Here is a 13,839-nt window from a genome sequence, read left to right as displayed (position 1 = left end):
AGGACAAGGGCCTGCAGCCCCGGCCCTGGCAGGGCTCCCGCCGGGACGGGCCCCCCGCTGGGACGGGCCCCCCGCTGGGACGGGCCCCGGCAGCCCGGGCCCAGCAAACACAGCCCGGCCCAGCTCCGTTCCTACGCCAGCGCCGGTCGCCTTCTTCCACGAGGAAGCTTCCCGTGCAACGGGTTGAGCTCGGGCAGCCGCTTCCAGGGAGCGATATTGTGGATTCACGTTACATTACCTCATTCTAAGCTACTCCCCCCCCCCCCCCCCCCCCGCCTTGCGTGACTGCTAACTACACTCTGCGTACGCTTCATGTAAATAAAAGCGCGTCGGGCTTCCTCAGAGGGTAAAAGGCCCCGAACGAAGGGAAAACCTCCCGATTCCAAAAAATCCCAGCGCCCGTTCGCTGTTGCCCGCCGGGGCTCCCGAGGAGCAGCCGGCAGCCGAGCTGCGCCACGGCCCGCGAGGAGGGAAGCCCCGTCCCCCCCTTCCCCTTCTCTCTCTTCCCCTTCCAGCTCCCCGCCGGCCCGAGCGGGCCGCGACCGCCCGGCTGCCCGGCCGCCCCCCAGCCCCGCGCCCGCCTGGCGGCGGCGGCGGGCGCAGGGAGCAGGCGCGGCGCCGCGGGCTGCGTGGGCGGCCGCGGCCTCACGGCGCGGCGGGCGCCTGCGCGGACGGAGCGCGGGGGGGTGGTAGTGGGGGAGGCGGTGCCACGGCGCGTTCCCGCGTGCGGGCCGGGAGCCCTTCCCCTTCCCTTCCCTTGCCTTGCCTTCCCCGGGCCTCCCCCACTGCCTCCCCCTGCCCCGCGTCCCTCGCAGGGCGCCGGGCCGGCGCGGGGGTCTGTGTGCCGCGCAGGGCGGGAGGGAGGGAGGCGGGGAGGGGGAGAGAGAGAGAGGCTGAGCCAGATCTTCATGCCACTGCAGGCAGCAGCAGCAGCAGGTAAAACCAGCCCCAGAGCATCTGCTCCCCTTAACCCGCTTGCCCCCCTCCCCGCCGGCCGCCCTGCAGTCCAAGTGCGCCGGCCCCCGCCGAGGCCTTTCCCCGGCGGCGGCGCCTGGTCCCGCCGCCCCCGGCCGTCAGTGGGCAGCGGCGGGGCGGGCAGGGGCGGTGAGGCCTGCGCGCACCGGGCTGCCGCCGCCGCCGCTCCTCGGCCTCCTCACGCTCCTTCCCGCGGGGCTGCCCGCCGGAGCGGGCGGCGGCCCGGTGCTGGGCCGGGGCCGTGCTGAGGGCAGGTACTCCCCGGCAGGGATCTGTGGAGCCACAGCCTCGTTTCTGGGAGGTGAAAGCAGGGAGGGAGGAGGCAGATCTGTCACAAGGTTTCCCCCTCTGGATTTTTTTTTTTTTTTAATTGGTGGTGGTGATTCTGGTGGCTGAAGAGGGAAGTTAAGGTCTTCATGTTTGTTTGTTGGGTTTTGTTTTTTTTTTTTTTTTTTTTTTTTTTTTTTTTTCCCTCCAGGCCTTGAAAAAGAGTTTTTAGAAGCAGCTTGGTTTCCCTCCTTTTTTCCTGCCCCAGAGCCTCTCTTCCTCCCTGTTCTCACCTGTCTGACTCAGTCTGTGTTAGCTGTCCAGTTTATTGCCATCAGTGGTAGATGTTTAATCGTCACTTGTTTTTCTTTAGGATACAGTAGTTCTAGTGGTGTACAAGTCTCGATTTCAGTGCAAAGGCTGCAACTAGCACATTTCAGCTGTTTGACAGTTTTATATTCTTAGATTGCTCTATCGTACCCATCAGTAGTTTAGTTTAGCTACATGTCCTATGGTATTGCACATCCTGAAGGCGTTATGGACTGCTTTTAAGAAATATTTGTTCCATCATATTAGCATAACATTGCTTTAGTGGTATATGTGCGTAAAAGTGGTATATATGTGAAAGAATCATGTTCCAGAATGTACTGGGATGGGACTTGGGAGACAAGAATACTCTTCTAGTTCTGCCACTCAGCTCCACAGTGTCCATGCACCGCTTTACTCTCAGTAATCCCGCTTGCCTCACCTTACAAAGCACTCTGGAACTTGGTTAAAAAGCACCACATAAGAGAAGTATTTCTCTTCAGACCAATGAAACTTCATTAAAGGTGTTGTTTGTCAGTTCTGTTACTTGCCACACACGGATTCAGCTATTTACTGATAATACCTCCTCTGTAAAAACTAAAGCTTCCAAAATGTATTCCAAATAAAAGTGGGCTGATTGTTGATATTGAAAATTTTTTTAAGAATTTGAGGGTCGTGAAACATGCAGTTAAATTAATCCTTGATCCCACCTTTCTCTGAATCATCATCCGCTGTTACATTTTCAACTTGCAGGTTGAAATACTGTAAGATTTAAAACTGGGCAATAAGAAAAATACATCGTTGGTGGATGATAATGATTTCTATTTTTGAAACCAGTCTTTTTTTATTTTAAATGTAATAATTGTCTAACACAATTGTGAATTACCAGTTGTCAATCTTCTTATTTACTAACACACTTGGCCCATGTATGGCCTAAATGCTGTTACCCTAGAAGTCATTTGTATATATGTAATAGTAGCGATTACTGGAGTTGTTACAGTTAAGGTTCTGTTGTAATACATACAGACTATCAGGTAAACACAGAATTAGACATAACCTACTCCAAAGAAATTCTTGAGATTTAAAACCTTTTTGTGTATTTCTTATTTGAATTTGGTAACTGCTGCTGAGCCAACAACAGGAGCTTACCCTTGTATGAACTGTGAACCTACATAATGAACTTCAGTTCATAACAAAGTATGAGACCATGAGCAATGACTGTTTTTACATATAAGCGCATACTGGGAAGATGGTGCATTTTTTTTCCCCTGTAGATTTCGTGATGCTTTCATAATTTAGATACTACAGATATGGTAAACTCCTACGAAAACTGAACATTTCAAAAGATATTAATGGCATCCTTTTGTTAGTGAGACGAAGACAAGAGTCTGTTCTCCAGCTTTGTGGAGGGATGGCAACTAAATAGGGCTTGTACTGGTAGCTTTGTTTAATGATTAATTACACTACTGAGATTCTTGCATGTTTCATGTCACTTCACCTTCTCGGAAATCTGAGGAAAGCCACAAACTCGATTTTTTACAAATAATTTTTCAACTTCTGCTGCAGTATTAGCAAAGCTCACTTGTCACACAGGAATGGTTCAGAGCTTTTCTTAAAATGCCACCTGTGAGTGGCACTTACGTTTGAGAAATCTAAGTGAAAACATTCCACTGACTTTTTTCCTTCTTTGCAGTATAGTGTTGGCTTTACTCAAACATTGTTCTTTTCTCTCTTGTTTGCACTTGTATCTTTTGGACTTTGGTACCTCATATTCATGTGCAAGAAAAATGTGATTTGGTGGAAATGTATTGTACATTCTCTGCCTGCCTATGATTTACACTAATGTAGAGATATCTTTGCTGTCTCCAGGTTGTTGTTGTTATTGTAACTTCATTTTTCACTGGGGAAGGGCTATGCAAAGAACTGTTTTACACTTGGCCCTGAAAGGAATTCTGTTGTCGAAGTCTTAGAAAGTTTAGTTTGTGCTTCATCCTTAGGAGCTTTATCTTAAACTGCTAGGTATGCTGGTGTAATTGACAACAGCTGTTGCTGAGAATTGTGGAGGATAGACACTTTCTAAGATAATCAGTTCCTAGTCCATTTGAGGCTTTGTTGATTAGCACGTGTAAGAGCATTTTGGATCAGGAGCCAGTGATGTCTGCAGAGTGCAAATGTGGCATGTTACCTAAACTGTTTGACTTTGACTCTACACTGCTCTGTAATAAATAAGCTATAAGTTTTGTGTGCTTTTTCTTCTAGCCCAGGAAAGTGCCCAAAGCAGTTCAGTCTGTAGTCTATGAAAACACAGATCTGTGGCTGAGTTGCCCTCTCAAAGGAAGAGTGCTGTTAAATGTGATAGAAGGAGTTGCTTTCCTGTGTTCGGTTGTTATGTTAGTGAGGCTTAAACTCTCTATTTTTGACCTCCAAAAGAAGGAGCATAGCTGTTACCATTTCTAGTTTTTAGGAAGGTTGCTACTGTGGTCTGTGTTTTACTCAAGAATGTTTTTATCAGTTATCCAAATGTCAAATTTTTTTCTGACGTTGCGGCTTCTGTGATCAAATACTTTAAAAAAAAAAAGGACTAGAAATGGTGCAGTTTGAGGTCCTTGTCATATTGGATAACTATAACCTGATAATTCATGTTCTTTTTGCTGATGTTGAATATAAAAAGGCATGATTACTCTGAATCTTACGGGAATCTGTGTGTGACAGTCTTTGAGGAGAAGTGGTTGACCATATTTATAGTCTGAGAGTTGAGATAAGAAGCAAGAGCCAAGCTGGAACAGTTGTTCATCTCCAAGGTCTGGACACAGTTTGACTATTCAACATTTAGCATATTTTGGATAAAGGTTGATGAGTTACCAAACAGAATAGAAATGGGTATTTTGCCTCTGTTAATGGTTAGGTGTAGATTTCCCAAAAGTACTGAGTCATAACATGACCTGAAGTCTGGTTGGAAATGGTTTGAAAATAATGGGAAGAATCACATGTCTCTGATGTTGAACTGAATGCAGCAGAAAAGAGACAGTATCATGGTATCCTGTGTTCTGTTTAAAAACCCCCAACATTTTCCTTCTGTACTATTTAATTTGAGGGGCTTTCTGTTCTGTTAATGGGCTGGTAAATCGTTATTTTAGGTTTATTAAAGAACATTATTACCACACTATTAATTAATCTAGTTGTGTGTATGCAAAAAGTTCATGTGCTTGCTTAAGCTGACTTGCATTTAGTACTGCATCACGTAGTGCTGCATTAGAGTGGGGATCAAGTCTATCTTAATACATGAACGTTTCACCTTACATGTATTACAGCATCAGTTTTTGTCTCAATGGGTTTGTTTTCTGAACTTCTAGTTGGCTAAGCTTTTTTTTTTTTTTTTTTTAAAGTGTATCAAGATACTGAGAATCTACCATTTACTTCTCTGGATGACTTGTTTCAGTGATTCATCTTTTCCACTATTTAAAAATAAGGCATGCAATTATTGTTTGAATACATTTGAATGCATCTGTCTTTCACTGCTTCTTGTTATCTCGTTTGAATTCTCCATCATATCAGACTGCCTTAAAACTTGATTTGTCCCTTTGACACTGTGTTTTCACTCCTCTGCATGGTGAGACATTTAAAGACAGATACAGATTAAAGACATTTAAAGACAGATAGAGATTTTAAAATACATAGTTTTAAAAGAGCATCAACAGATCATAGATTTGCTGGGCTGCCTACTCTAGGACTCTTAGATAAAGTTTAACAAGTACGCTGATTTAAAATATTTGTCTCTCAATGTTTTTTAACATCTGATCTGGAACATCTGTTTACAAATGAGTTGGAAAGAAAATCAATATAATGTGATACAATTATACCATTTTGAATCTTTCCAACTATAGAATGAAAGTATTTATTGGCTATTTTTGATCTTTCCTTACGATTTTTAACACTTGTGCCACCTCTGTCTAGTCATGGGCCTCTGCTGTTGTTGAGGTGGTGTTTGTTACTAACACTCTTGGCTGTGTTATACATGGATATTTTGTGTTTCTTGGTTTCTGCACTCTGTAACTCTAATTGATGTTGGTGGTGATCCAGCCTTCCCTTTTCTACATTGTTGATCCTGCTTTTTTTTTTTTTTTTCTTACACTTGCTTATTTTTTCAAAAACATCAGGTCAGTTGTCCTCTTTGTTATCTGTAGAATTGCCTGACCATAGATAAAAGCCCTCTTAAGGAAGTTTCCATTTTCATGTTTTTCTGTCTAAGATTTTTCTTCCCAATCAATTTTGTTCATAACTCTTTTCGGCTTCAGAAATTTTGAAACCTCAGGGGTATGAGGTGTATGTGCATCATATGTTTACATAGATGTCAGTAATCTCTATCTGGCTATGTAATCTGATCAGGATCAGTAATTCTTAGACTATCCCCAATTTCCAGTCCAATGACTTACTCATTTTAGCTGTTATAATGGGATAGATGATAATTTCTCTGTGTCAGTTATGGTGAGTGCTTTTAGAAAACAGTTGCTAATAATTTTTAAAAACTGATGTTTTTACTGTTGCCTGCTTAAGATCCTGAGATACTAGATTTCATTATTAAAGACTTGTTTGACTTTTTTCTTTCAGCACATTACAAATATAGGCTTACAAAAAAAATCCTACTGTTCTCTAGTTCGAGGTAATGGTCTGTAACAGATCTTTACTGTCACCACCTTGTGAGTGAGCTGTCTTATTTAACCCTTAGTCCCACATATAGTCAGTATCCTTTGGTTCTGAACTATCAGGTAATGAATGTCTGAACAATGTTTCTTGAAACCTGGATTGTGCCTGCTTGATAATAAGTGGCATTTTATTTAATCTCTAGCTGTTACACAAATGGACTTTTGCCCTTTCCTTTTTCCTGTAGGGAAGAAGGATAGATATGTGATGTGTATTGAGAATAAACTTGCATTTCAGGAAGGTGTGGAACTTGTTGAAAGTTTTAAAGAATCTTTCTAGAACTGTAGAAGCGCACTTTTGGCAATTAAACTTCACTCTGATCTTAGTGTAAGAATTGTACCTGGCATCAGATGAATTGTTATCCGGGCCATTGTTTTGTCACTTAGAGTGGCCAACAGCAGGTGTTTTAAAGGAAGTTACAAAAAAATTCCCAGTTGTGGAATAATTGCCATACCTACTCCTGAAGTTCTTGTCAGTTCATAAAGGTTTACAGTGCTGACCCCGACTGTTCCTCCCGCTAGTATTTTTCTTGTTGATATGTAATTTTATATAGGTGGGCATTTTCATTATCCATGGAAATATGTAATCCTTCTACAAATTTTACAATGTTGTATTTATAATCTACCTGCCCACTGTCATGCTCAGCACTCTTTTTTCTGAATTGTTGAGTAGCTTAAAGCTCAGTAGTTACTGGAGCAGCGCTGATGACTGTTTCTTATCTGCTGTGCTTTAGATGTGTCAACAACAAATTTTATTTGCCAGCGTGCTGCCCATTTACTTATATTTTTTAACATCATTAATTTCACATGTGTTGATGAACATGATTGTATTCTGGGTCCTGAAATTTTCCATTAACGCTGGTGGATGTGACCAGTGATTCTTCATCCTGTATGAAGTGGATATACACACTCTTTCCTCCAACCTTTTTTTTCCTCCTGTCATTGTTCACAGCAAGGCAACATCCATATCTGGATGAAGATCTGTCTGTATTTTACTGTTGCAGAGTAGAAAACTGTTGATGTATTTTCTGATCTTCTCCAACAGATTCTCTTTCAAAATGAAGATTATATTCTTAAACCATGATTAGTTTTTCTATCATCTATGCTTTTAAAGGGTTTGTCGGTGTTCCCACTGACCTTTCAGATGTAAGTTTGACCCGTTTTGAAAGTAGAGACTTTTAAGCCTGTAATGGTACGTTTCATGTTTATTTCCTAATTGTTCTCATATCAGCATGCTTGCTGCACTGTAAATCTGAGTAAGAGGATCCAGTGTCAAGGTGGTACTTTGATTTCTTGTAGCTTCCCGACTAAACTTTATCTGGAGTATTAGTGATTAACGTTTAGTAGTTTTGTAGAGCCTTTCATCTATAAATTAAAATAGCATTAATCATTTTCAGTGAGAGGGAAGTAACTTATTAAAGGCCAAACAACTCCTCAATGGAGAAGCTCCAGTTAGAACCCAGATTTTATAATATCCCATCACAGCTAATACAGGAGCACACTGTAAAATATTTAATGCACACAATTTAAATGAGTTTGTTAAATGAGAGAAAGGAAGAGTAATTTAGACATGTTAAATAGTAGACTATGTAAAATAAATCTGAGAAGTAGAGTGAAAGACTAGATATAAAGAGAATAGTACTAATGCTTATGGGACAAATGTAAGTAAACATATAGTATACTTCTCTTAATGTAAGTCTGCAAGGTTATTTGATAATGGTGCTGGGGAGGATAATGGGGTTACTAATTTCTTTAGTGAGAAGAGTGGCTCTCAGCTGATACTCATGCTTGTTTTGCATGTCCTGTTTCCTATAAAACTTACCTGTACTTTCAGAACGGTGGCTTGAACACCTGCAGCATATATAGCCTGTTATTTCTATTGGAACCACATATTCAAAAAAATATGTGGAAGCCTTGCTTGTCTTCCAGTTATTCATGAGTCAATAGCATAGTGTTTCCTCCTTCAGGCCTGACTCATTTTTAATTTGCATCATTTACATGTATGCCTATGGTACTAATAAATATACACAGTTTGGGGAAAAGTTAATAAATTCAAATACATAAGTGGGCAATTCTTTTATATATATGTGTGTATTTTTTTGTAGACTGAAAACTGAACCTGGTGCTGCTTGTGATGATACCTTTTAAAGTTTGTTATACCCCATAATCTTTATGTACAATGCATTAAGTAGTTGAGGCTAACAGGCCAAAGATTTCACTTCCTTTGGTTTTCATTGTAGATTCACATTTATACATAAAGCTTATACTGTTTGTGCCCTGCCAGTTTTACTGCTTCACGAAAATATGTAGCAGATAATATTGAAAAGGTTCTTTTCCTTTGAAGTATGCAGAAGTCTGGGCTCCTGTAAATTTAATTTTTGTGGCTGGATGAGAGAACAGTGGATGAGCACAAGTAGAGGAAGGTGCAACAAGCAGGAAGTTTCTGATTTCCTGTAATCAGAGGAGGCTCGAGTCCCAGTCAGTGGAAAGGTTTCTTCTGAACACATCAGTGTTATATGTTCATCGTGCAAAAAACACATTTAAAGTGCTCAATCAAAAGTCAGTGTCTTGAAAACTAAAAAAAAAAAGGAATAAAAAAGCTAGCATTTTAGATTTATGGAGTGTGTGTGTTACAGTTAGGACTTGGATTTTATTTTTTTTCAAATGTGCTTTTCAAAGAAGGCAGTAAGTTAGAATAAATAAGAATGTTTTATGAATGAAGGTAAACACCTTTTCGTTTGTGAATTTACTTCACAATTTTCTGGGGAAGTACTTACATCAGCATGAAATGCCCTTTGAAATTTTATGTTGGTACTTCATTTATTACTTTAAATAAGTTCATTTTGGGGAGTTAGTTCTACTTTGAAATTAAAAATTTGTTCCTATATAGCATTTCTGAAAAATCCAACAAACTGAATTACCTTTTTCCCTACTCTGCCTGTGTGTAAGGCAGTATAAATATTTTACACTTGGAAATTCAGTGTCCCTTTTTCACAAGGTTCCTTTCTGTAGTCAGAGTGGATTTCACCTAGTAGAAAGCTGCTTTGGTTTTTGGATTTGTGCAGTGGTCCCAACTTTTATTTATTATACTGCCCATGAGTCTTGATTTGAAGATTGCTTGATTCAGGTGCAAGATGACAGTTGAGGCTTGACTGCAAGTCAGGGAATTGGAAAGAAATTTAAGGGATAGACAGAATGAAATAAGTATAGAGCAGGATTTACCTTCTCCATGTCTAGCTAATTACCAACTGTTTGTGGCCCCTTCCATACTACAGATTTTTCAGAACTGCTGCTTTTGTGTCCTGCCTTTGATCACTGAAGTTGTTTGTTTATTTGATACACCTAGGTAAAATGTCAAAATTCAGTTTGCAGAGATGAAAAAGCTGCCCAGTCTTTTGTCTCTTATGACTTTTGTCTTGAGCCTTAAGTATGTTCTTAGGGTAAAGTTAGAGTAATTCTGTATCTGAGAAGAAATGAAAACGTATATTGGACAAACACAAGTTAATATTAATTTTTAGGAACCATATCTGATGATCATGTCAGACATATACTTGGTGCAGTCATGCTGCCTTTACCCACAAGTGCAGAATCCATTTACCGCAAGGTTCAGTCCTTATAAAACTGAGTGGGAAGGAGCAAAGGACAGTAGCAGCTGCTATCACTGGACATAGCTCCACTTTGATGTTGTGCGTTACTGGGATGGATTAAGGTAAACATTCAGAATGAACAAGTGGCACTATCAGCTGTTGCAAATCCAGCTGAGATGCCGTGTTGGTTTAATAGCACTCCTGTGCACTCCACAGCCTCAGTGACTGAAGAAAGTCCTAATTTGGTTTTAGTATGTTACACATTTTTGTTTTGGTCTTCAGGGATTTTAGATAAACTGTCAAAGTTCTTGTATATTAGAAGAAAAATATGTAGTTCTACCTGTAAGTCAGTATTCAAAACTGACATATGCCAGGAATTAGAGCATGCTGTTGCTGTTTCATAGCTGTTGGATGAGACTAGATTTTTACATTAATTTACAGTAATAGTGTATGATCAGTCATGGTTATAATTTCCACTGTGAGTAATTTTATCTGAGAAGAGGGCAAATGTGGGCTGAGTGAACATCGTTTTACTCCCTGTAACAGTTTACCCAGATTGGGATAAAAGTATGTTGATAGGCTCATGCTGTAATTTTTGTAGGTTGACTGGAGTGCTATGTTTTCTAGAGCTGCAGTTATTTATCATTTAGCCCCTGAGCATGTTAGACACCTCCTAATACAGATAGTCAGTGTTTTAAGGTAGCTTTCACTAAGAGTCGGAGTAACCTCCCATTTTCTGTATGCTCAGAAGCTTCAGACTCACACCATCCCCTTCCAGAAGTAATGGATCAATCTAGCTCAAGCCATGTGAGCTTGAGAAAGAAGAATGGCCAGGTAGGAAGTGGGTAACTAGGGCTTAAACCAGTGGGTTTAAGAGGAAAACCGTCAACATAAAACTTATTAACAGGCATTGAGTAGCATAGCAAGTGTCTTGTGCCTTTCTACCTTTTTTTTTTTTTTTTTTTTTACCCTGAGCATTTCTTTTAGATCCCTGTTACCTGTTTCTCTGCAGTCTCACTCTGCCCTAATGCTTGCAGCCCTGGACTTTGCTGAGTATGAAAGAACCTAGCATACTTCTAAGATTCCACCTTCTGAAAAAATAGAATAAAATCAAACCCAACAAACAGAAGGTGTGTCTTGAACTTGTGCTGGCCATTATTCTGTTTTGTTTATTACAGTGTATGTCTCAATGTTTTGTTTGCCTGATTTTTGTGCATGTCAAGCTCCTCAGCTTCTGTGTTTTCAAGCCGTGAGTAGGTCCAGCTGCAATGGAAATAATTGTAAGGTAGTGTTGTGAGTTAACCACAGTAGGCGGCTAAGTGCCACATAACTGCTCACTAGAAAAGAAATGGGGGCAAGGAAGAACAAATACACTACCAATAAAGATACGGTTTTAGATATCGAAGCAGATTGTATTGGCTAACTGCATTTGTGGGAGTGATGGAAGACATAGACTTTTACAAGGGTTTTAACTAAGGTTGTCTTGGATTGTCATAAAATGGTGTACAACGATAAAGATGTGAACAAAAAGAAGAGTATAAAATTCCTGATGAGAGGCTTGATCATTAAAGACCACTGTCCTTACCGTTATTGAAGACTTTAGCAACCACTGAGATGAGTATTTTAGAGGTTGTGCACTGTGTGGATTGGTTGGGAGGTGAGTTGGATTGCATGGATAAGTGAGGAGAATGAGAATTTTAGCTGTATAGGCAGGTTGACTCTTAACATGTATAGGCCTTATTAAAAACAACAAGAACAACAACAAGGTTTCAGATGAGATATGAATATATTGGAAGATGAAGAGGAGTTGAAGAAGATCACTTCCTCATTTTGAACCTGAGTGGTGAAAATGGTGACAAAGATGTATTTGATACCGAGAGAGAAAAAGTGATCAAGGATTTCTCAATTTTCTCAAATATTCAGTTTGCTTTAGAAAGAAAGATATCTGTAGTAGTACATTATGTTAAGCTGACACTCTTTCTGATGTGTTTTGTATACTATGTGCACTTTCTCCTCTAAAAAAGATTACTAAAGTTGCCAGCAAGTCTCTAGATTGCTTGTATTGTATTTCAACTAATGTTTCTTACTTGCCCTGACCAGTCAACTTCTAAGATTATTATTCAGGTTAACTTCAGAGTAAGTGAAGGTTGGGTAGCAGTTTCATTTTTTTCAACATGAGAGAATTTATCTTTCAAAGTCCTGAGTTACAGTTTGCAATGATTTCATCATTGAAAAGTATCCTGAACTGACAACAATAAATTAACTGCCATTTCCTTTGAGACTAATTCCTGTCTACAGTTAAGAATTTTGCTTGGTGAAATGTTAAGGCTATGCCAATTTTATTCTTCTTCATTTTGCTGAGTTTTGAAGGAACCAAAACAAGTGTCAATTCCAGAATTCTGTTGTAGCAGCTAGTAATGGGTTTCTCATGATTCATTGCTGCGTCTGTTCATAGCATCCACTGGATACTATATGACTTTCCATGTAGTCCCTTCTGATATGCTAACCTCTTCCCTGTAACTTGAGATACATTTCTGTACTTTCACTATTACACAAAATGTTTCAAATATTTTTACTTCATTTGACATTTGCCTTTTCTGAGGCTGAAGCTATGTTTTACTGTCAGTTCTTCTCAAAGTCTGTGCCACCATTATGACATATTGCCTTGAAGACACAGGTGAAGGATGACAGACAGTGAAATGAAATTGAAATACAAGCAGACTTTCTAATCATGTGTACATGTAAACAAATGAAAAAACATTTAACTGACATCTGTCATCTTGCATAGGTGAAAGGAGGAGAAGCTCTCTGTTCCATCCCGGACATTTGCTCTGATACCTTTCGCTCAGAGCTCTAGCTCTGCCATCCAGCCTCTTTAGTGTTTCTGAAGAGAACTGTCTTGGAGCCAGAGCTCAAAGTTCAACACCCTGCTGTAAGCTCTGTCATTTATGACAGTTGGTCACAGATCATCTAACTGCACCGGACCTTACTGGGCATTCCTGCATCCATAGGCATATGTAAGTTACAATAGTTCTTGAAGGACTGGTTATTTTATTACTACTATGATGAAAGGAAAAAAACCCAAACAAATAAACTCCCAAACTCCCTCTGTCATCAGCTGACCTGGTCTCTTGAGGAGAATTTCTGTGTGACCTGACATTAAGTCTGGAATAGCTGCTCCTTCTTAGTGACCCAGCTGCATGTTGATGGAATGGCAGAGATCTATCTGCTCTGGGTCTAGAGGGAATGACAATGATGAGGTGAGATTAAAGCTGTACTTTTTTTTCCCTCTGCCCAATTAAACCTTCATTTGAAATGCTGTTTGCAGAAATACAGTGGGGAGTGGCTGGTAACCATGAGGGGCTGCTCAGTGTCTGCTCTCTTGTACACATTGTCAAAACCCGCCATGTGACATTTGGCAGGGAATGTGAAAGGAAATGCTTGTCACCCAACATAAGCAAATAAAATCCAACACTGTACTGGATGTGAATGACTACATCTGAATTTAGTCCCAATCTGTTGACTGGGTGCAGTGAAAGTCTTAGATAATGACCTCTACATTGCTTAGAAGAATCACCTTCATTTTGTTTGGCTGGATGTCCCCTGATCCCATTCTGCCCAAAGCCAGATTCTCTTTTTGCTTTGTTTTTTTCTCTTTTTACATCAGATCCTCACACTTTTTAATGTTCAGTAAGGCAGGTATAAAGCCACTTGGTAATGTATTACTGACTAAGAAAAACTATTCTCATTCATTAATTGAAATATGTACGTGGTGTCATGCATCTTTGACCATTCAGCTGTAGTGGATCTTGACATATATGCTTGCGTCACCCAGTCTGTCTTGGTTATGACAGTTCATGAAATGCATTTCCAAGTACCACCTGCTCCCTGAATTCTCAAAAAAAAAAAAAAAAGAGTTGTGTTGTGTTTTGTGGTTTTTTTTGGTTTGTTTGTTTGTTTTTTTAATTTACATCTCTTTTGTAAAGCCATAGTAGGTAGTGGGA

The 13,839-nt window shown here is 40.3% G+C and overlaps 1 protein-coding gene across 2 annotated transcripts in view; it reads left to right on the top strand.

Moving 5' to 3' along the window:
- Window positions 1-713: 713 nt before the first annotated feature.
- TBC1D5 (TBC1 domain family member 5) overlaps window positions 714-13,839 on the top strand; it is a 325,080-nt gene continuing 311,954 nt past the window's right edge. For both annotated transcript variants that reach the window (XM_075051907.1, XM_075051919.1), the window contains exon 1: window positions 714-936. In XM_075051907.1, the coding sequence (XP_074908008.1) occupies window positions 909-936 (28 nt within the window). In that variant the 5' untranslated portion in view covers window positions 714-908. The remainder of the gene's footprint in view (window positions 937-13,839) is intronic.

The sequence above is a fragment of the Buteo buteo genome, chromosome 2 (assembly GCF_964188355.1).
Source record: "Buteo buteo chromosome 2, bButBut1.hap1.1, whole genome shotgun sequence".
Lineage (NCBI taxonomy): Eukaryota > Metazoa > Chordata > Aves > Accipitriformes > Accipitridae > Buteo > Buteo buteo.
This window is presented reverse-complemented; position numbering and strand designations above follow the sequence as displayed.